Below are 25,434 nucleotides of genomic sequence, written 5' to 3' on the forward strand. Positions count from 1 at the left end.
AGTTGCTGTCCACAGCCAGGTGAGTCCCAGCACATACTGGTGCCTAGAGTTGTTCTTCCCCTGTACTTGGTGAACTATCTATATAAAAAGCAATATGTATTGAACAGCATACAATTCTGCCACACCAACAAGTTGCTGGCAAATAAGCTTGTTTACCTGACGTGCATTTTTAGTGCTCATGGGGAAAAAAAACAACAACGTTGATTGAATAGCACTATTATTGTTTCAGCAAGACATTTGTCTCCACAATGTCCTTACACAATTCTTTAAACATACATCAAGATGAACCCTTCAGAGCCTTTGTTAATCCTTCTTGACTAAGCATGTTCTGTATATTTTCTAGCTGATATGCTGACATAGGCTGGTTTGAAATACTGGCATCACAATAACTCACATTAACGTGAAATGCAGAAGTTATGCTCCACAGAAAAATGTAGAATAACAGTCCCAAAAGCACAAATAAACCCTTTCAGTCTTTGGCATTTCCTAGCAGATTAGTATAATGCTAACTGAGAAAGAATAATGCAAAAGAGAAGTCTGCATTAACTAAAACTCATGCCTTCAAGTGACACTAAAAGGAAAAAAAAACAAAACAGAACAATGAACAACAGCGTCAGTTTCTGTAAGCAGTAGTGTAGGCTGAAAGAGCTTAATATGCACAGAAAAATATTTGGTATTTGTCATGTATTTAGTCAAATTATAAAGCAATATTACTTTCACAAGAATAAGTTATTTTTCAGGGTTTTATCTTTTTTTAAATTTTTGAAATAAATTCTGTGCATTTATACTTATTTTGAACTTCAGTATGAAAAATAAATAAGCACAAATACCTTTACAATGTACAGCAATAGCACCACCAGCATTCTCACAAATGTTGAGGAACCTTTGAACTATATTGTCGCTTGGTGTACTTCCGTCTATGAAGAACAAGTCATAATGCTCAAACCCAGCATCAGTAAAACGTTTTGCCTCATAAATTTTTTTGTTTAGCCTTATGATTGATGTGACATTATGTTTCCTGAAATAGGGAAAGTAGGCTTCAGGTGCATGAAGGGGATAACCTATAAAAAACAAATAAAGCAAAGTGTGTTGCAACAACTGTTTTATGAGAATGAAGTTCAATGTCCTGCTAGTCAAAACCCTTTTAAAAATTTTTGACTAGTAAACATCCTAATATTGAAGATGTTTTAACATTTTATTCAGAATAATAAAGTTGTTGATATTGAAAATGCCCACAAAATGCTCATGAAGACCACTATAATTAAAAGAAATCCGAAAAAAATAAAGCATAGCATTTCTGAAGCACTGTACTGCCTCTTGTTTAGTCCACTCCCCTCTACTTGTAGAGATTTACAGATATTTGAAAGCTAACTACATATAGCATTTCAGAACAGCTCTTCATCGTAAGAAGAAAACATGCTTTAATAGGACAAATTGTGTGTATGAGGAAAACAGATTGGTGATCTACATTATGGACAAGAGAAGTAGTCAAGGGTAAAGTAGTGCCAGAAAAATTTATGCTTCACTGTGATGAAAAAAAGCTTTATTGCCTTGATTCAATTGAGACACAATATGATCCTCTAGAGAGAAATGAAAGGATTAAGTGATGTTCTCATCAAATTTGTATTTAGTTTACTTCTCCTTTACCTTTAATTTGCCAACTACTTTCTTTTCCCAGCTCCTTCTTGATAAGTTTCTGCTAATTTATGCTAGATTTCACCTCAGCCCATATATTTTTTTTCTGATTCTTAAATAGGTTTACAGTTACTTCCTTCCACATCAATTACACTCAAAAATTAAGCAGCTTCTTAGTATCTGCACACATTCCTGAATCGAATATTTTTAAATATCAGCTGCCTAGGTAGTAAGTAGTGTAAAACTGCAGAAAAGGTGCAGGTGAAATTAGTCCACATTATATCCCCACCAATACAACAGCATTACTACATCTAACTTTCCCCTAGATCAAACAGGTTTGAGACATTTCATGGGACATTTCTACAAGTCATATATGCATTGGTAAATGCAATTAGAGTCACAGCATAATGAGAAAAATGTAGCTTTGTAATGTGTACTTACTCTCATAACTGGATCATAAGCATTAGTGTTCATTTAATAGTATTTCAGTTATATGCATGTTAAAAACATAAGTTTTCCAGATTCTACAGAATAATTTAGATCATTTTTGAAGATGTTCTGCAAGAAGTGACTCTAACGGTGACTAGGGGAAAATCCAAACCAACCAAAATATTATCTCCCTAGATTTTGATTAAATCTTCAGTGGACACATTGTGCAATTAGAGTAAACATGAGAGCGCACTAGTGAAGAGGTAGATATTCAGAAAACACGCTCTTAGAAACAAAATAGCATGGCACTAGGAATGAGGTGAAATTAAGCAAGAAATGTGACTGACTTTCCTTTTAGCTGGACCAAATCTCTTTGTCAGTCAAGTTTCTCTTTTATATTCCATATGTTCATTAGAATTACATACGTTCCTTCCATTATCCCAAGTAGGAAAGACAAGCTTCTTTTAAAGACTTTCCTTGCCTTTGTTACAAAACCCTTAATACAGTCTTCCTTTACTTTATGCAACTCACCTTTAATTCTGCATACTTATCCTATCAGGTGTCACTTTCCAGAAGATAACTAAAGTACCTGAGTTTTTCTGGCATTTTTCTCTGAATCAAAATCACTGACTGTTAGAAGAGACCTTTGAAATTAAGTTCTATGACTGCATACAAAATCTTCACTGCATGATTATTTCTGAAGACAATCTATAAACATCTATGATCTTTTGCTCATTTACTACATATGAGTAACATGCTACAAAAAAGTTCAAAGAATAGCACTAAAATATACACTTTAAAACCCTGAACCATACCATTTTCAAGTTTGCTTTTTGGGTGCGGTCCACTAAATGCCAGAAATTTTCCTGGAACAATCCAGTTGAAGTCACCATTTTCTACTCGCTAGAAAAAATTGCAAGAAAGAAAAACATTGTAATATCTCTAGATACAAGTTTAAAAAATTAGTTTATTCCTTATGTTTTTTTTACTATGTTTTTGCTGCATTAAAACACTTCAAATCTAAGTTTGTCCTATATTTATAAGCTAAATAGGAACTAAACATAAGCTGTTTCTCAGAAATCTTTTAATAAAACAAAGCCACGACAAATTTTGCTGAAGTTTTTCAAATAAATGCAGATCCTATATTTAAGGTATTTGTCCCGTACAGGGCTCTGGAACCAGGACATACGGAAAAATGCTTCCCTGTAAGGCACTGGGAAGTAGGCACTAAAAAGCCAATTCATGGAAACCAAATTAAAAAGAACAATTAGCCTTCAAAAGCAATTATCCTTTCTCTCTAGAAACTGGAATTCACACATTGGCATAGCTCTAATGAGCTAGCAATCATAGAAGCAAAATACAGATCAAAATAAAAAATAAAAAATAAACTGAGGTTTTGCATCTCTTTGCAAAAATTGCTTTTCATTTTTAAATGAAAACTTCAGAAAGGTTCTGTGAATTCTTTTATTGATCAAACTGAAGAATGCCTTTTTTTTTTTTAAATGAAGACTGCCCATTCCTCATTTGGCAATGCAATTATTGTCAGCATGACTTTTAAGGACATGGCATTCAGTTCAACTGCATTATGAAGCTTGTGTTTTTTGCTCTCAGCTCATCAAAACATCTTAATGAGTGAAAGGTTCTGATAATGGGCATTACTGTAATCAATTCACCAACTGTTTGCTTAGGTAACCCCATTAGGCTTGCTCTAAATATCCTCAGACAGCAAAAACTCCAGTAAGTTAACAAGCTTGCGTAAGGGCTAGTGAAATGATTCTTACTGTCAAGTCAGGACCGCTCCTCGCAACACACAAATTTCTATTCCAGACTGCAATCTCAATATCATGGCACCTCTACTCCCTTTAATAAAGGAATTCTGTTCAATCCATCTGAATTGTTTTTATATTTGCATTACCAGTTTTATTTATGAATTAATTCTTTGTAGCACACAGCTTTTTGTGAATAATTTAAATTTTAACCACTCTGAACTATATATATATTCAACACTATATGCAAATATCACTGTGGCAAATTGAGAACTTGATTAACAAAAGGGGAATTAGCTGCCTTGATAGTGTAGTAAGATGGAAGAACTCTATAGTTCATCTTTATAGATGAAACTGAATTTCCATTAGCCTGTTCCTTTTAAATCTTATGCAACTTTTCTCCACACAACTACACATCTGAAGATCTAACATAGCAAAAAGATGGAACATTTAAAGTTCTAGAAATACAGCACAGTATACATATCTAAAATACAAAGCTGACCACCATACATAAAATAGAAGACACACAAAGACTAGACAAAAAAATTAAAGAGGATTCCAAGTTCTCACAAACTCAGACAGCAAGCAGGATTCATTCAGACATGCATACATTTCACAGAAATGTAAAACGATGTTAAGCATTAAACGAGATAATAGGGCTGTTTTGTATACAGCTTTAGTCAATTGTTCTAATACTTTTCAGGCAGCTCATTGTATGCTACGTATACACATTCCTAAGAGTTTCCACCCACCATTCGTTTTTAGAACAAAATTTTACTGTTATACACAGATTAAGCTAAAACTAAGTAGTTCATCAAAGGCTACACTAATTTCTCAAGCTACGCTAATGTTCTGAACTCTAAGAATAGAGTTGAATATATATTCAAACATTTAGTACACCTCTAGTCTATAAATCTTTCTCCCTAACCCATGCAATAGCAAGAACTATAGACAGCTCCAAAAATAACTTCCAATACAACTACATTGTTTGTCAGTCTTCATTAAAAACCCTCTTCCTTCTTTTGAGTGAAAATATTAGACAAAAACACCCAACTAATCTGGATATACACTTTGGGCCTGGAATTTCCTCTGGACACAGCACAGCTCACAGGTGCAGCAAGAGCATATTTCAAAGATTCTCTGCAGCAATATTGCTTGAGATGACTGTCTACTACTAGAAGATAGAGATGAGAAGAACTTACACAGCTTACATTTTAAATTACAGAATAAAGTCCTGAAGGAATCCAGAGCCACCCAGAGCATCTATTCTTCACTTGTAAGACAAGTGGCAGAAAACTGAATGACATTTTAGCTTTCTGGGACTTCATTAGGGAAATCTTTTAGATGTATTTTAATTACTAGAATCCCCACATAATGCACTGATACAAAAAAGTGACCTCAGAATGTGCTTAATCTATATGGCTATACAAAAATTTATCATATACCTAGGACTAATAGCATCTCAAGAAGCTGTTCCACAGGTGTTGAAAGAAAACAGATTATGTGGGTCATCTGAGAGACTTGGAGTCATATCCTGGAAGAAGAATGGGAAAGCATGAAAGCAGTCCCAGAAGCCAGGAAGGCTATGAGAAAACAGATTTCTTGCAATTTCAGTGCCTCGCATTGTAATGATATTCATCTTGCATATTGTTCAGACAGAATACAGTTTCAGATATCTGTAGGCTTCCAACGATTACCTAACCAAGGGAACTGGGTTGTGGTTTCATGTACTTACCGTACATACAAAGACTGAGTTTTACTTGAATTAAAATGTTTTTCCAATATATTTTAAACTTGTGGGATACTAGGTATTCTAACTTATTTTAAGGCAAACCAGACACTTTAAACTCATTAAATGTACAAACCTCATAGTGTTCATATTCATCCACATCAAATGTCTTAAAGTCAAAAAATCCATGCTGTAAGGCCTAAAAGGCAACAATGTGTCAGTTCATTCTTAAGTATGATTTATAATCTCATTTTGTAATGCTGTTCTTAAAAATTAAAACTAAATCACTAAATGTTTGTGCTTTTGGCTTGCTGAAGTCTCTACGTTAAGACAACATTCAATTTTGCACAGATTAACAACACAGACAACAAAAACTTTAACGATGTCCAAAAACATCAGGTTCATTATTTCCCCTTCAAAGACATTATGATGTGACATAAGTTTGTTGCATCTCACTTAAATCTTAAAACTGAGTCTCCACACGCTCCTGTGTTTTTCTTCTTTAAGGCAGATGACAAAAAGTAATTCCCTTTTTGTCATATAGTCATTTGATAATTTCTGTGCTGAATATATTTAACATTCTATATTTTATGACCAAAATTCACAAAAAAAGTTTATTGCTTTTCTGTATTTAATATGACACTCTGATTTTATTACCCTAATACCCAGGCAAAAATCTTATACAGATAGAAGTACTGTGTATAACCTGTATTTTGTGATTTGTTGTTAATACTTCTCTCAATGCATTCCATTGATAGAATGAAGTTAACAAGACTATGGTAGACACGATTTATTACACGATTGAAAGAAATTAAGTTTTGTATTTGATTCCTGTACTATTATTTAATAACTCAATTTTGTACTACAGATTTGTATATGACAGAATATTAAAAACAATTTTATGAATAAGCTATCGATACCACAAATTTATTCCAAAGAATTGGTGAAATACATTTCTGCAGCATATATTTATACTGAATCTAACACATTCTGGAAAGTATAGACATTGCACAACATTCTATGATTAAGGTGTGTTAACAAAAGACCATATATCTAAGCTTTAGAAAACAATCATGTTCACCACTTTTTGCTACAAATATTTTTCTTTCTTTTTAGGCAAAACTAAAATAGTTTATTTAAATAGACAATGTTGTCATGAAACCTAAGATACGGAGAGGTTTCTTTGAATGGCAGATCTAGAAAAACGTAATTCATTGAAGCATGGCTAGATGGCTACACTCCAGAATTTGTAGGCCCCCTGGATTATGTGCATGTAATATATGCAACAAAGTCATGAAATTTACTCAAGTAGACTAAGATTTTACTTTAGATTTAGCCATACAGTTTCTGCTCAAAGCGGCTTTATTTCTGTAGGTGAATTGGACAAAGATTCAATAAATTTTATGGGAACAGAAGAGGAAAAAATGGTTTTCAGAGTCCTTTTGACGTGTTTGTTGTAGATAAATCATACTGACTGCTTCATAGAATTTCAGGATCTGTAGAAAGCCACACAAATTAAGAGTCTGACTGTTAACTGACAGCTCCTTTCCCACCCCCACAGAACTAAAAATATTAAGCTTGATCTGTCCTTTTTTCAATTTTTAAGAAACACTTGTTTTGCCATACTTTTAAGAATTACAAATAGTCTATAAAGTGTCAGTACAGAACCATTTATATAACCTGTTCCTCTCATCAAGATCACTGGGAAATTGGATGAACAAAATTTGATCTTTGCTTACAGTATCAAGTATATACTGTAACACCAAGTTGACAATTAAAACGTAAAATAACATTTTAAAAAGCAGCACTGAAGATTAATTTTCCCCAGGACCATAACCACAAATTTAGCAATTTAAATTATGCTTTTCAAATTATTTTTGATAAATTCATAATTTTTACATTGATTATTATACATATTTTGAAACCACAGCACATGCAAGGCAGAGCTTTAACAAGCAAGTTGACAAACTTTTTTAAATGACACGCCATAACACTAGTAAGAAACACTAGTTTTCATTCTTTTTAAACAATTCTGGAAAGAATAGGCGTCAAACACTGAAATGGAGTTAAGTATCCACAAAAAAAAAATGCAAAAAACAGTGCTTAGATTAAATCACAGAATACCGAAGTACCTTGATTTTATCAATTTATGTTTATAAATGATTTGTTAGCAGATCTAGTGCATTACCTGCAACCCCACCCTGAGATGGGGCCTGGGATGTTTGCACATTCTAATTCATAAAGTGAGCTACAGAAAGTTATCAAAGGCTAACCAAGCAGAAACATTACCTTCTTTTCCCTTCTTCCCTTGTCACTACTCAAACACAGTTCTCAGTAACTTAGACTTCATGACAGCACACTACTCATTGACATGCATCTTGCTTTGAAACCAGATTTTCTTCTAATGTATTTTAAGAGTGTTTTACTTCACTTTTTTAAAAGACAATTTAAACCTGTTTTGCTAAGGAAAACCATGATTACCTTATTTATTCCCTGTAAACAGTCCAAGATTGTGAGATTGTATGTGCAGTTCCCAAATGAAGCATCCCTATAGATTTAACAAATTAAATATAAACATTATTATTTTAGAACTTAGGGCAAGACAGCACACAATAAAATATATTCAAGCTATTCAATCCCCTCTGAGAGCTCTGTATTAAAGTTCCAAGACGACATTCCTTTACCAGCTCTTTCATGCTAAAGCACACCCTTACCAAGGATGTAGCTCAGTGTAAATACAGTTGATACTGTAAATTATGTTACGTGCATGTTTTTGTCAGGTACCCACATGGAATAGATACAAAACTGAAAATTACGTGACCTTGATTCTGCCACTCTGAAAACAACAATTCCTCTTTTAAAGATGACAGAATGGCAAAAAGCAAAACATTCAAGAAGTAAGACACCAACATAAAAAATAACAGCAACGTGTTTTGTGGAAAAAAGAAAAAGTACTTCTCAAACTTTGCTTCAGACCAGCCTGCATTTTAACAGTGACTTCTTAATCAGTCATTTAAGAAATCTTTTTTAGTTTTGCTCTAAGCTATCTTATCACAAATGTTAAGAACTGCAATTTGTGAGAATAACAAAATACTAGGTTTCAGCCAGATACATCTTTAATAATTTATTCAAAATTTCAATCTTTCACTGAATGGTTTTGGTTTTTTTGAGAATCTACTTGCTATATTTAGTATGAAATTTGTAGTATCAATACGGTCCTTCAATCTCAAGTGCTTAAAGAGTAAAATACTCTCACACATTCTTTAAGAGCAGAATTACAGCAGTTTTAAGCAAGCAATGTTCACAGAAAACATAGTTGATTTAGGAAAATTAAAAGCTACAAATTTGGTAGTTTCATATTACAGTTTACTCCAGAAAATCTTTCAAGTTATTAGATTACAAAAAGAAATACTTAATGCAATGTTTTAGAATGGGAATTTCCAAGTGTGAATACATCTTCAATATTCAAATCTAGCAAAGAAGTTTTTTCAAAGTGTAAAGCCATAGAGTATTTTCATTAAATAAACAGATTATATCAAAGCAGTAAACGATAAACCTAAAAGACAATATATTTTTCTACAGAGAAAAGTTGAAGATCTTTTTGTCATAAGCTTTTCAGAAAAGAAAAAGGTCTTCTGAGAAAAAAAAAATCTTTAGGACCAAATGGGAACATGTACATAACAGAAAAATCTTTAAAAGCTATAACAGTTTCATGAAAGAGTTGACAGAAACAACAAAACCTAAAACAATGCAAACCACAAAACTAATTATTTAGAGAAATATGAATAGAAAACATGATTGTAACAGATGTCCCGTATTAGGTTATTTTGCTGTAACAAAAATATGATTTTGTATCTGTTTATAACTACTTCAACCAATAGTACATAAAATACTGCAGAAAAAAAGCAACACAATTAATAAGAAGTGGTATGATGGAGAGGGAAGGAGGACCTAGAACTTGACCAAGACACACGAGGTAAGCCTATCACAATTTCAGCTATAGAGTTTTCTTAGCTACAGTTCCCACAGACAGCTATTGCTAGAAGTTGTGCACACTGAGCTTGCATCTAAAAAAACTCACACCCTCATCTATCTTTTGTGGTAGACAGTGATGAAACACTAATGAACGTGATAAAACACTAACGAACAGTGATAAAACACTAATTACTAAAATGTAATGAAACAAACAAACAGTAGCTATGAATGGCAGTGCAGCATGGTACTGACATAACACCTGGAAGCAGTGGCTTACTATCATCTAATGCTTCAAGGGAAAGCATGATGTTTGATGCACTGTGGCAAATACAGAGTATATTATATGAGACTTTGCCATAATATCTCCCTCAAGTATCTTCTGGTAACAAAAAAGAAATCAAAAGTTACTTCTATAATAATTTGGAAAACAAGTAAAATGGAACAAAATCTATTTTTGTCCTTAACACCATAACAATTTTTATTTTAGGCCTCCCATTCCTTTTTCAGGGTAAAGCTAGGAAAAAACATGTCTATATTTCTAGCTTCCAGAAGTACAACTGCCTGTTTAGAATTAAATCTAGATGCACTCCCCCTTTCTGAAACTTCTGTTCTCCGTTTCAGAATTTTAAGCTAAACTATCTACAGGTATTAAATGAAAAGGATTGATCTGGCAGAAATTATGTATAATCCATGAGGACTCTGTATGCTGAAAACTAATGTACAGAAGAAAAATCTTCTATTAGCTTCAAAGAAACATAGTAATTCATATGAAACTAAAATTCCATACATTCTTCCTACTTAAACTTATTCTTCTCTTTTGTCTACTAGTCTACAGGAAACTAATGCACGTGCTTACATTTAAGACCGTAGTAATTTTTAAGTTACTGGGACTACTTATGCATATGCAAAAACATTTTGCTTTTTGCTGATGGAAAAAGAGCTATTTGGATTTACAATTTTTGTTTGTTTTTTTAACTGTTAAGTCTACGTTAAAGAAAACACAGAGAAAAGGAAGACTTCTGTTATTTGATGTGAAACGAAAAGATCATACACAGACGTCTCCTGCATGGTATTACAGTGTGGGCGCTGTTTTCTGTTGTTGATCATGTGTTTCATTCCAGTATTCTTTTAATCTTTTATGGCTAAATGCATAACCAGCTTCATTTTCAAACAGTGCTTTAGCAACGATTACCTGATAACTATTTGGTTATCAAAATCAGAAAAAGTGTGAATATTTCTGACATACAGATGTAGCATAAATCTGAGCTGGCATTACAGAGCTGCAAATCCCACATCCAATTTCAGTTATCGGAGCTGACCTCAATACTGCATAATGCTTTCTACTTTACCAAACCTCTAAATGCTGTCAATAACAAAATAAGTTGTTTCCCTAGCACTTGCAAATAAAGAAATAAAACCTAAACTCTAGCTCTGAAATTCATGTAGTATCTAGAGATTTAACACAACTAAATTAAAATACATTTGTTTTTTTCTCTTTGTATTGAAGTCAATACAGAGCAGTTCAAGTTGAAAATCCAAAGCAGTTTTATAATAGGAAACTCTTATTTAGGATGGTTTCAAATGGTGTTAGTACTGTTTTCTTAAGAGGAAGCAAGAAGATACAGCACAAGATCTTCAGGAGACTAGAGCATCACCAAGTGACAGTGAGTCAGCCAAAAATAAGATGAAAGTTTCTCAAATACAGCAGTGTCTAATCCTCCTGCTCTATCTTTGTTATTTCCATTACAAAAATAATTTCCATAGAACTTGTAAGCGGGGTATACTGATTTCCTTCCACCCCTGAACAATATTCACTGAAGCTGTCTTCAAATGAAATACCCAGCTGAAGATCTAAGCCGATTAAGGCCTTCTGAGGTCACTGAGCTAGATGAAAGTAGATCAGTTCGCTGGTGATCTTTTCATGTAAACACACGTCAGGACTCTGTGAAGAATCTGACAGTCTTGCAGAGCTTCCTTCTATCTATTGAAAGTTGTCTGTTGTTTTTTTCCCAAATAGAAGACACTTCAGATATCAAATTAACAAACTCGTTAAATAATCCAGCTGTAACACTGAACCTTTCATCACTACACACCGATAAACTCTTACACTTGAAACTATTCAAACAGAGATAACCTGTACTACAGAAGTTATATAATATCTAAGTTCCAGGCTTGAAAAAAATTAAATTCAAGACAGTAAGTACTGAATACCTGTGAGTAATATCCCCAATTATTTCCTTCCTAAACCTTAGAATAGGAGGAAAGGCACAAGACATTCGGGTTACATTTTTCATTGTCATTTGATAAAGTCATTTTAGCCCTTTTTAAAATGCTAACTATATGGAGGGAGGGCAAACTTCCTCATAGCACTAACTTGTTTTTTCACAGCATAGCCTGATGACAACCAGATATAGTGCCTGACGTGGCATTAATGCTTCCAGTGACAGAACAGGTTAATTTGCTTGAGCGTCTGTATCATGCTGTATTTTGCACTAGAGATGCCTCAATGTCTTGCAACACACAATTGGAAGAAAATCATCTCAACGGCCTTGGAAAGCCAGGGAAGAAGGAATAAATTATTTCTTCCCTGCTCCCATCTGATATAGATTGACCCATTGCAGGCCCTCATCAGATCTACTTGCCCTTCTCTCAACCCCAGCAATTCTTAAGCTCCTTATACATCTATTCCAGCCTCTTCCTACAAATTCAAATCCCAAATACCTCCTCCCTAACTTTGACTCCTCATTTCTAACTTAGCCTCCTATCTTATCAGACTCCTTCAGTTCATCTCCTCAGTCTTCTTTTTCTCACCTCCTGTACAGCTAGATTACACAGTTTTCTTTACCAGCAAGATAAACTATACCACACAGGTAACTGAATCTTCTTAGGCTCTAATCCAGTGCCAAGACCTTACATAGTCTAAAGCAGCACCAAAAGAAACTTAAGTGCTTTTCAGCCTGACACCAAATTAAGAAAGAATGCTAAAGAAATATAGACGCTTATGTCTACTAGCATATAAAAGCTTTCTTCCAAAAGCTCAGAACTCCATATTCCCTCTGGAGAGCAAGGCCCTGGCTCAAGAAGATTGACTCCCTTCTATCCTTGAAAATAGCTTAAGTGCTGTGTTAAAACAAAACAAAAATAATTATCAAACAAACTACAGAAAATCCACCAGAAGAAGAAGAAGAAAGGAAAACAAACAAAAAAAAAAATCAGGAAATCCATACCCCCCCCCCCCCCCCAAAGCTTTACTTTTAACCAACATGTTATACGAATAGCAAAAGCAACCGAATGTAAGAACTGAAAAGTGGAATTAAGACCTATTTTATACACACTAAAAAGCTACATACACATTAACTCTGGAGCTTAAAGAAAAAAAGTTTACTTCTTCAGTAAGCAGTTTACTAACATAGCCATTCCACACATATTGAGATTTCTTTTGACTGGTATTAGCTGCAAGAGTAATCTCAAGGGAGATCACCTGATTAAATTTCTTCCACTCTAGAATATACTTCTTCATTTGAATGTGGTTGGGATGAAGTAAAATAACGCAGTGAAAAGTCACAACAGTGACAAATAAGTTCTAAGAAGCTTAAGAGCATCAATGGAAATTAGAACATTTGCCCTTCCTGCCTATAGAAAAATCAACAGTACAGAACGATTTCAACTTTAATGATCAATTTAAGTTAGGCTACAGATTTCCTCTGAATATGGAACAAGAGGTATTTTGTTCTACCAAGAGTCATGGATTAGGATAATAATGTCTGAATTAGCCATGTTTGCCAAAATTAACACAGTTAAAAGAAAACTTTAAGAAAAGCTTAAGAAAACTTTAGGACATTGGCATACAGCCTATCTTAGAAGCAACAACCTGATAGCAAACTACTGCTTAGAGAACCTGTGTATCAGCAGAGTGCAGGGTAAATCTAAGTCTATTAAAGTATAGCTAGCAATTTTAAAGATTTCTCTGTTGTACATTCTTGAGGTTGTTTGCCTAGGTTTACACCTGATGTACTGATATACCCTCTTCTTTCTGGTTTATGTATAATTAAATTTAGCATTCTATTACTACAGTGGTTAAAAATGTTTTCACATCTAGCTAGATGACTGATGTGAAAAACAACATTATTTTATGCATACTGACTTTATTTACAAAAGATCTTTTCACTTGCAGCACATGCCTGCTGCATGTTTTATGTTTTTCAGTGTTAGCTCTGGAGAAGATGAAGAGAAAGGTAATAAAGGGCAAGATAAAAAAGTACCTCTGTCCTCATGTAGATAGGAAATAATACTTTTTTTCCTTTAGAAAAGGAAAAAGATTTTACATTTCTTTTACAGTGAGACTATGTCCCAGAAGCCTATCTTCACAAAATCCATGAATTCTCACAAATGGGTTACAACAATCCATACACAACACTCTGGACAGATTTGGAAGACAGGTTTGGAACTATGGATAGCATCTATTACTTTAAAGAAGTTTGACACCATCATTTATCTACCAGCAACCTGCAGAAGAGTTAAGCATCAGAAGACTGACGACATTTACTGCTCTCTTCTCCTGAAGCTGAGAAACTGAATGAATGGATTACTCTTCTGCAATAAATTTTGACAATTCAGACTGCAAAAACTGAGTAGTCTGTTTGCCAGACATTGACTTCTTCAGTGTATTCAGTTAGTATTCTCTCCACTGGGTAACATGGAACCGTCTTTTTATGCACGACAAAGCTATCTTTATAAAATCTTGCTGTTTCTTACATTTTTTTTTTTACGAACTCTCATTTCCTGATCCCTATTCTATTTTGGAATAGAATCTCGTGAATTCAGACTCAGAAGATTTGTTCTGAATGCATATCTATTAATTTCAGTATTAATTATTAACAACACAATTGTGTTAACTTCATTATTAAAATTAAAGAATGATTTAACAAAATTATTCTGTGCCATTGAGTTTATTATTGTGGTTCCTGCCAGCCTCAAAAAAGTCACATTATTCTCACTATTCCCTACCAGTAAAGGAGAAACAGCATTTTAATAAATTATTACTACATGTATCATTCTAAGGGATTGGTTGCAAGGCAAAGGTCTATAGCCTTCAGTTTGAACAAACAAGTTCCGGGAAAAAAAAATCCTCCTCAATTTTCCGTTTTACAATTTCAGGACTTGATAACTAAGCTTTTTGCTTTGTCAGTACAAATAATACCTTAATTTTTACTGTGGCAGGGGAAGAAGTGGGGAAGGAACCTAAGGACATAGCAATTTCTTATAATTCTGAATGGTAAAATTTTTGAAATAGGTAAACAAAATAAAGCTATTCTGAGATTACACACATTCTACATTACTGAAAAAGTTTTGCGTCTCACTCTACTACATACAATTTGCTTTTTAAGCAAGGTTTCGATAAGCTCAAGATTCTGAAAAAATTAGGTTGGTTTTAATTATTAAAAACTCTTATATGAAAGAAATACTATTCAGTTGTTCTTAAACTCCTGCCAAAGTTGAACCACTGAGACAACACTATTAGATATGAAAGGGAGAATCAATTTTCTAGACTCCCTTTAAATGCTACACAGTAATCCCCAGAAGGAAGGGAAATGTTGCAGTGAAGATTTTTACTTGTTGCTTTCCCCAAAATAAGGAGACAAAAGAAAAAACTGACACTGTTTCTGTGCTCAGAATAATATAGTTTGCTCCAAAGAACTTCTTGGAGTAATATTCTAATAGCTGAACCTTCTGTAAATGGAGGGACCGATGCCAACTATTTTAGATTAGCAGAGCATCAGAAGACAACACATGTAAAAGGTGTATAAAACTATACACTAACTTAAGTCATCATTCCTGTATTTTATATAGAATTTGTAGATGTTAAACAAAAACACACTGACATGTTTATAAGAGGTAATCTTTTTATGCATTTTATGAAGTATTTTTTAAAATTAGCTTAAAAGATATCAATAACCTTGCATAGCTATCAACGATCAGATGCATCTATAAACTCTCTGCTGAGAAAAGCAATCACTGATTTGATACTGTTCTTTAAAATGTATTCATTGGCTTAAGATTTTATAGTTAAACTGGTGTTGACATATAAATCTATCATCCCTAAATCTATTACCCTGTACAAACTGCTAGAGATAAACAGATATTCCTTTGCTGAGTGGCTGTAGAATCAAATGAAGCTTTTGATAAAGACACGGTAGGTCCACATTTACAAATGCATCAGCTGACAGTGAGTACTACTTGCTAATTGCTGACTCCCCTGGAAAAGTGGATCTTGACCATCTTGCAGTTGTCCTATGAGACATCACCTGTATTTGCATAATAGCATGAGGTATTTTTATTTCTAAAGCACAATGACATTTCATGGTTCACACGACAAAAAAAATCTGGAAGTCTTTTAAATAGCCATAATAGCTAAAAGTCCTCAGATCTAGGCCTCAATACTACCTTGCTACAGAGAATATAGGCAGATTATTGAAGTTAGCTGTTCATTGAAAACAGAAAGGCCAAATAGCTTAATTTGAACTTCTATAGTTATTCTGTAAAGCAGAAAATATAACAAAACAAAAACTTTCATGCACATAAGTCTAGCTGGTTAGGTATTAAGTAGTATAAAAGGTAAGAATGACTTCCAAATAGTAAATCATGATATATCATAAAGAAAAGTTTTAATTGCTAAATCACAAACATGCTAACAAGTATTTTCTAAACCTGAAAGTTTGCAAGACTGGCTATCTTAAAACTAAAATCAATCTAAATAGTTTCATTATTCCAACACCGAGCGATTCCACCAGAAGTCATTTCTTTTTCTGTACATCAGTCATTTTGAAATAATGTCTGTATCAGACATGAAACCATTTTCTGGGAAGGGAGAGGAATCTGAAAAAAAAGTATCTTTAGCAAATTCCAAAAGCAAAAGTTATACCCATTTTTCATGTTCACATACCTAAATGGAAGATATGGTGGATTAGTTCCAGACAACAGTGTCTTGTACACTTCTTCTGGTGTTTTCTTTAAGTATATTACCTAAAGCGGGGGAGAGAAGAGAATGAAGATGGAGAGGGGAAAAAAATAACCAGCCCTGATCCTGAGAAGTCTTTAACCATTTATATGCTACCCTCAAACCACTACTCTTCCAAATATATACCACACTCCTTTACAACCAGCTCATAGGCCATCTGCAGACCAGAGAAGACAAACCAACATAACACAAAAGTTTCAGAAATCAACAGAAACCAAAATAAACTGGGATTTCTGTTGTGTTACCTGTCCATTCCCCCTCCCTTTTCTTTTTTTTTTAATCATGCAGTGCTGCAACTGGGACATTTTAAGACAGATCCAGCATTGTGTTAAGATGAAAAACAGGCATCTATACTAGGAGTACTCTACCCAACTTCAGATGATTCAAAAGAAGTACTATGGTAACAGCTGACAAAGGAAAAATTTCTCCATCAATATATACGTGAATATATACTTGAAACTTTTTATACATGCACATTTTCTGATTCCTAATTGTAGGTATCAAACTACCCATTAGCAAACAAGATGTCCAATTCAGCAAGCTGAACCTGTTACTATGAGACCAGCTTATAGTTAACACAGCACACTAAACCAAGGCTTATTCTGATATCATTGAAGGCCAGCAGTTCCACTGGCTTAACATCATAGTAAGAAACCAGAAACATCACAGTAAGAAATCAGAAGACAACACCTCATTGCACTTCAAATCCTATTTGTGCAGTAAAACCGCTCCTAAAATAAAACCAGCTTGGAATTTGTGTTATGTGCATTATTTATAGATACCTCAGCCAGTTTGGAGTGACACATTTTGCATGTGCAAATGTTTTGTAAACACAGCAGCACAGTTTTCCTATCCATTACTATCCAACTCACCTTATAGACAGCACCTACATGGCTACTCCTTCATTCTGTGCACATTTTACTGCTGAATACAAATTAAGCACATTAGAACAGAATTAAGCGGTGGTCACTCCCAGAATCTTTGCAAGTTGTTTTATGCCTAGAGTTGTATCAAGGTAACAGAATTCTCAGTATTCTGTAAGATATCAAAATGGTAGGTAGATTTTCTTGCTTTTCTTACTCAAGCATGTACAAGGCAGACCGAAAAGGGGAAAAAAAACTGTTTTGCTTTAGTCTGAAAAACTGTGGTGATGCAGTGAAAAGAAGGTCCAAGTTCATCCTTGTTGTCCAGCTATCGCTGATTTCACTACTTTGAACTACTAGTATAACTCTGGGACAAAACCCTCTACATAAACTAATATACTTTCAAAAGATCAATGCAAAATAATAATAGTTGTTTTGTGTTTTTCCCCCTGTAAAGTCACTTTTAATTCTCTTCAAGAATTACTTTACAATAGGTTCATCCCCTGTTCCCACCACATCACTTCTCTAACTCACATCATGGGGCACTGCTACCCATAAAAAACAGACTGAAATATTACAAGTTTTATAGCATTTCTTTCCCCTTTGACATGTCCATTCTTATGTTCTGAACTTCCTGAATAATCATGTGATTGAAGAAAAAGCTCTTCACAGTTGGGACATATTCCTGCTAGACACATTATGTGTAGCAATACTGGCCACATGCACACTGCCAAGAAAATATTTAATGTATGTTCCAAAAAGCTTATGAAACAAAAAGGGTATTTTGCAAGTCCACCTTAACATTCATCCACTGTAATTACAAATACAATTTGATTTCATCTTGCTCACACCCCCAACATACATTTTCAAATTAAAAGTGTATGGAACAGATCTATTCTATTGCTGTTAAGTTATCACAAAAATTCTGTGAAGCAAATGTAAAGCAATTTGAGGTGTTGTTTGAAACTGCAAAGAAACTGTACATGGTGCAATAGCTGAAAAGCCTTTGTACTGGCCGACCTTCCAAGGGAGAGATTACTGACTTGAGCAGTACTGGGATATGCTTAGATTAATAGAGAATGAACCCATAAAGCTGCAGGTTGGGCTCAGAAATCTAATTTATATTCTTAAATTATGAAAAAAATTCCTGCAGGCAAGTGATTGAACATGCCTTAATAGTTCACTATTACTCAGTCTCACTTGCTTTGATAACACTTAAGACCCGAAAAACTCAACAGCTTTTCCCTTACACTAGCATTACATAATTCTAATAAGAGCTATTGATACCAAAATACACACTTATAGTAATCATGAGAAAGCAATATGACCAGCCCATCTGCTGTCTACAAGGAAAAGGAAAAAGAGCTTAGTGGATCTCTTTTCAGAGCTTGTCACAGTAAGTATTGTGTTTCACCAGGACTACTCAGAAGTCAGATTTTGGTCCACTAATCAAGTTCTGATCTTAGAAGAATTGCAAGATGCCTACTACTTGCCAGCTCTAGGGATATAGACTAGTATTAGTCCTATTCTTCTCCCACAGGGAACTCAAACAGATACTGGAGAACACAAACAAGTAGGGGTCTTTTTTTTTTTCCCCAACCAGAAGAGAAACAATGAATACCTTAACATTATGCAAAGTGGCTTCCGTCCCCCACTCCACCCCTCAACTCATCCATACATTATTAGACATGAGAATATGCACCCTCCTTCATGATTCCACTAAGAATGCGTTCTTTGATGACAAGTGGGGAGTTCTTGTAGTCCTTTCTGACCTCACAGAACATCCTGTGTAGTAGTCCCGGCAATTTAGGAGAAATCCTGAACTTCTCTGTAAGATCAGCAAAATCTTCACGTTCTTCTATTCCTGTTTTAAATGTGTTTTATTTTTGTTTGTTTGTTTTAACCTTTATCTTAGTTTTATGACAAAAAGTAATCCTTGCAGAATTCTTCAGAGCAAGGACATGAATTTAGCAACTGGACATGATAAACCAAATACATTGAAAATCCATTACAAAAATTAAAATTTAGAAAATGAATCATTCTGAGATGTAATTTACAAACAGGTAAGTTGTTGTGAATCAAGTTTTAAGCTCTCTCAAACTCATGACTCTTACTAAAATATTTTAATAGCTATTAGAGTGTTTCAGTTCAACTTGTCTAAGAAGCTGTTTAAGTGAACAGTCTAAGTTGCATAATAATTAATGGAAACCCATTCCTAAAACATGATCCACTATTTTCCACGTTTCATTTTACACTTAATATTTTAGCACCAGGAAAAATAAAGCAAGCTTTCTCAATTAACTTTCACACATTGGTAGAGTTCAAAGTTGTGGAACTTTCTGTCTCAAAAAGCTTATGTAATTGAGGACAAGACACAAATGCAAAAGCCCTTGAATAAAATAATTCATCATCAAACAATATGGTCAAGTTGTCAACTACAAACTGTTCTTTCATTGAAGATCATGACTAGATTCCTTCAGATCAGAAACTTCCCTACCATGTAGCTCACGAGTGTACAACTAATGCATGTAACTGAATATAGCATCTAGAGGTAAAATGCTCCAATGTTATTTCCCAAATTAATATGCTTGGATTACAGAAGTTAAGCTTCTGTAGTTTAAAAAAAATCAGATTATTAGACAGCTCATAAATAATTTTTTAGAAAAATTAATTTTATGAATTTATTGGCATTATTATCAATCACTATAGAAGAATATGATTGAACTTCCATTGGAGGAATACACACACATATAGACAATTTTGGGATGAAATGTTAAAGTAATAGATATCTTTGTGCAAACTGTTTTCCAGTGTCACACTAAATTGAGATAAATTAGAAAGTGACTATGCTGCATATAAGTTGTTTATAGTTAATGGATACTTTTTTGCATTGGTAGCACTGTATTAGTAAAGATTTACTCTTGGTACAGAGTATCTTCTAATAATTGGAATATATTTACAGTATCTACTAGTCTTTGACAGCAGAGTATCATATGCAGATACAGACCACTTGCATATGCTAGCAATTAAGAGCTATAAGCAGCTTAACACAGGCTAAGCTAGGGTTAAACGTGCATGCAGTTGTGGCACACTAGTTTACCTTATTGTACACATAAGCTACCTTCTCTCATGTGTGATGAGCCACCGGATACCTGCTATGGAGTATATATACAGTCACATCATGGTACACATACTACGTGCTCCCTCCCCCCCAATATGTTCCAAAGCCACTCCCTGTACTGTAAATGGAGTTAAGTGACAAAGAAAAGGCCTCTCTAGAACTCATACGGCAGAATTCTCAGATTGCTTATAGAAGAACCAAATGACAAATCTGTCTACCTCCCTAGGGGAACATCCCTTGAGATGCTATTTTACACAAAAGAGATGTCTCTTAAGGAAGGTTAGAAGTATCCATGCAATAATTAGTACTTACGGCATATGCACCTATTAAAAAAGCTGCATTTGCTCGTTTCCTCTGGTCAAAACTGGTATAGTAAACTATCTTCTTTCTTGACAGACTGAAATACTGTTAAAAAATAAAAATAATTTTTAAAAAACACCATATTTACTGAGAGAAGAATAAAATTTAAAAACAATTTAAGTAGTCACTTTTGGTAAACTGATAAGTCAAAAAATTCTTATAGTCTTTTAAAATTAAAGGAGAAAAAAATACTGGTAGCATGAACTATCTTCTTACATTACAGATAAGAGTGCAGGGAAGCATTCGCTGTTCCATAGCAAATATATTGGTTTTGCTGTGCTACTTTATTCTATAAAATGCAGTTGAATCACCACATTCAATATAAGATACTATATTTTTTTCCTAAATATCCAAACAATAGCTTATGAAAGCTGTTCAAAATCACTGAAATTGTCAGACTCTCGTGTGTTAAATCTCTTCAGCATACTAAAGATTCTCCGGAGAAGACAGTCAATTTCTTTTAAAAAAGAAACACCGAAGTTAAACAACCCTCATCCTCTACACTACCTAAAAATTGGGTTACAGACAACATACTTTGATAGCTTTAATAACAAGAGTTTATAAAAAAATACTGTGCAAGTGAAAAGCCTGAAAAAAAAGGTTAGGTACAGACAAAACTTGTAAGACTTGCAATTCTTCTTTATTTAGAAAGAAAAGAAGTCTGTCAGCATCCTGCAAACAAAACTCCCATTGAAAACAAGACCAAGAAGCACCAGAAAAGAATAATCAGGACAATCTGCGGCAAAGCTATTTAAAGCTGAAGAGAAAATTGTCACTTAAAAATGGCAAGCTAGACTGTTTATTGCAATTTTTATTTTTTTCTTTATTAATTTTATTACATTAATTTTATTACATTACTTTATTAATTTTATTATACTTTGAAACCTTGTCACGCATGCTTTTCCTGATAGTTTTCTATGGTTCTATTACAGTTTGAGGAAGTCATCAACAGATACACCAGATTCTGCTTCTAAATACTTGAAGGGTATTTTTATTTTTTAAAGTTGCACAACATTTTATAAACTGCCTGTATTCCAGTGCTGCTGTTACCCAACTTCAGTATTTTAAATCCTATTTGACAGTTTACTTTCTTCTCTTACTTTTGGCACTGATGACATTTGGGGGTTGGAGATAGGGTAACTGCAGCAGGATTATGTTTTATTTATTTAATTAGTGCCACTATGTTTCACTTCCATACGTTCATAAACATTGAATATTATCTTAAATCCTGTTGCAAATTCTAGGACTGCTTTCACTGCAGAAACAAATTTTGCACCCCAAAAAAAACAATACCTAAAAAACCCATAGCTGATAAACTCAGGAGAAAAGTGATAAACGCATCACAGTAAGCTTTTTACTCCCACCCTTCGTGGTGCCTTTAATTAGCAGTTCTAACTGTATGTTCTAAGCTGGTTTCATTACCCCCAACTTCCATAGGTGGATACGGCGTGAGAGCTAATGCCGGTGTGTGCATCTAAATAGGACTATAGGTGCTGAGAGGGATGATTGCATAGATTGGAAGATATATCTTGAGATCAACAGCAACATCTCTCGGAGTATATACAAACATACAGGGTATAAGTAGTTATTTAATTAGTGAAGCTTTCAATTATTATTAAAACTTGTCAAAATTTTAAGATCCCTCCTTTCCTCCCCCTCCTCAATTTTTTAATTTTAGTGTTCTCTAACTGCAGTTCCACCCATGATATGTGGGTGGGATAAGATTACAGTAGTTATGCAACAGTAACAGAACTTCAATTATAACTTGTTGACTACTACTTATTTTAAAGCGAAGTTCTTCGTAACAGTTTACAGCTCACCTGAAATACCACTTGAAACTGCGAAAAGCACTGGCTGCTAGCTAGCAGGAGTTCTACTTAACAATACCATATTTCATGTTTTATTTTACAGAACAGACTTTTTTTTTTTTTTACCATATAGGTATATCAAGTCAGACCAATTCTGAAATGCTTTTGTACCAGCAAGATCCAAAGAGTGATAGCCCGCCTTAAATGCTCCCAAAACATTTAAATGAAACCAATGTAGCATTTTAACAGCTTCAATTTCAAAAAGCAATTTCATAATATTTATGAACCATACAGATCATATGGAATATTTAATTATTTTTTTTAATCCTGACTACAGCTTTAACACAAAATTGAAAACTGATGCTACTGAATGGCTTACAGCACAGCAAGCAGAGGAGAATTGCATCAGGATAGAATGAACCACTATTTTTGTTTGCACATGGGTTAAAGAAAATCAAAGTTTACAGCAAATGCTTGCTTAAGTGACTTGCTGCTTGAAGTGCAGCATGCATGATTGCTTCTATTAATGTGAACAAATTCTCAACTCAATTACACTTTCAGTATCAATACTAAGCTACACAAACTAGCTTAGTATTGTTAAACATACTAGCTTAGTATTATTAAACAAACTTGCTGGTTTTTCAAACACATTTAGTAGGCTAAGTCTAGTCCTTTGGCTAGGTTCAATGAGAAGTGTTAGGACAGCTTTGGTGGTGGTGTCTTTTTTTTTTTTAACTTTTTTTTTTTTAAAGAAACAGCTCCAGAGCTCCACCTGAATGTAGAGCTTTAGTTTCCTTAGATACTCCAGAAGGAACCAAAAATGTTTCAACAATGAATTTCCATATGAGTTGTCTATAGAATAGCTATAGTTAAAAGATGATACAGTAATACAGTTGCAAAACACCTTTCACTTTTAAAAGATTAAAATACATATACTGTGGAGCACTGAAGATATTTTCCTTTACCAACAAGAAAATTTCTGTAGCATTCACACATCACTAGAATATAAAATGAAACAAAATAGTACTTGTTAAGATATATCCCAGAGGAATAAACTGAAAGATAGTCTTTTGAAATAAAAGCAGAGGTTACAAGAGAAGTGTGGCAGGTTTTTTTGTTTGTTTTGTTTTGTTTTTTAAGGTGATGAAAAACTCATTGGTGCATGATGGGACTCCAAAACACATTTTTTCCACTTTAAAATTACTTTAATTTTATAAAAAGATGAATTGTTGCTTCTTGAAGACCTCAAGAGAGATTTACTTGCACAGAAATTGACAACAGGCCTAGAAGGTGCTACTGTGGACAATTACTAGATTAATACCTATTTAGAATCGCCAGATCACCATGTTACTATACAGTAATTTAATTAATGGATATAGTTTAATATACTTGCATTGTTCAGCAAGAAATTACTGCAATGTGTTTAATAAATCTGGATAAATGTAAATACTGTTTACATATACACTAAAATATACGTGCATAACAGTGAACGTAACGCTTGCAAACTGGGCATGAAAAAAATCACATATTAAAAAATGTCTATATAATCTGCCTCATAACCTATGCTGTCCTGAAGGAGACGCTTGCAGTTACTACAGTTCCATGTATATGACCAGCAGGTTATTTATATTAAAAACAAAAAACAAAACCCAGAACCCTCTGCAATTTCACAACACAGTTAGTATATGAGAAAATGTTAACCCCACAGTTCATAACCCTGCCTGAACCTTCCCTGCCTTTAATCTTCCATAATTCATATCATTTTTGTCAGCAACTTTCCCTCTAATTACCCACTTCTAAATTTATTGAGGTTTTACAAGCTTATATGTGCACAAAACACAGTGGTTTTTGAAATAGTTTTATGAAATCGGACATTTAAATTGAAGAAAAAATAAATTTAATGATTGAATTGTAATTTCTTAGTCAAGCATTTTTTTCCCAAAAAGAATTCAACGAACAAGTAGGAAGATAGCATGTCCAAGCATTTTTTCTTGCTGTTGACTCAGCTAGTCAAGATCATCTCCATAGCAATCAGCGAAACATTACAAACATAACAAAGTCAGTAAGGTTTTCCTGTAAAGCATAACTTTATTACTTTACCTCTAACTTTCTCAGCAAAACTGATATTTGAATAAATCCTTCAGTTTTTCTGAACAGAACTATTCACAATTTTTACAGTGAGTCAGCATAAAGTTATGATAGTTTACTTTAAAATGCTGGTCTGCCATATATTACATTTCAAACAGCAATGCCTTTCGCTCCTTACCTGCTTCCCTGCTCTTCCAAAAGGGAAGGGAGGAAGCAGAAAACTGCCTCCTTTGTGCTTAATCCCTCTCGCAAAACAGAAATAGATCCAGCTAAAAGATTTGTGGGGTTTTGATTGTTTTTTAAACGAGATCTTATCACATTTTTCCTGTTTCTACTCATATAAATTTTAAACTTAAGAAAAGCCTTCCAAGTCTTAAATTCCTTTTGTGATACCATGGCCACACAAAAATTATAACATGTAGTGCATAATTTTTTTGTGCCACACTTCTTTTAAAAACTTTTCATAAGAAAAGTACACACAGTATATACCCAACTAGGTACATACCAAATCATAGCAGGAGTCATCTGGGCTTAAGCACTGTGATTGCCTCAGGGTCCCAAGAGTGCTGCAATATAGCAACAACAACTACCCAACAGCAGAGGTTGGATTTCCAGAGAATTATAAACCACAGTGTCTTAACT

The 25,434-nt window shown here is 33.9% G+C and overlaps 1 protein-coding gene across 1 annotated transcript in view; it reads right to left on the reverse strand.

The window, feature by feature from the left end:
* The window catches only part of CDC14A (cell division cycle 14A), a 55,939-nt gene that overhangs the window by 18,034 nt on the left and 12,471 nt on the right, over window positions 1-25,434 (reverse strand). The window contains 6 exon segments of the mRNA XM_048066986.2: window positions 831-1,061; window positions 2,880-2,967; window positions 5,696-5,758; window positions 8,041-8,107; window positions 16,478-16,557; window positions 20,849-20,941. Coding sequence (XP_047922943.1) covers window positions 831-1,061; window positions 2,880-2,967; window positions 5,696-5,758; window positions 8,041-8,107; window positions 16,478-16,557; window positions 20,849-20,941 — 622 coding nt within the window.

The sequence above is a fragment of the Anser cygnoides genome, chromosome 8 (genome assembly GCF_040182565.1).
Source record: "Anser cygnoides isolate HZ-2024a breed goose chromosome 8, Taihu_goose_T2T_genome, whole genome shotgun sequence".
Lineage (NCBI taxonomy): Eukaryota > Metazoa > Chordata > Aves > Anseriformes > Anatidae > Anser > Anser cygnoides.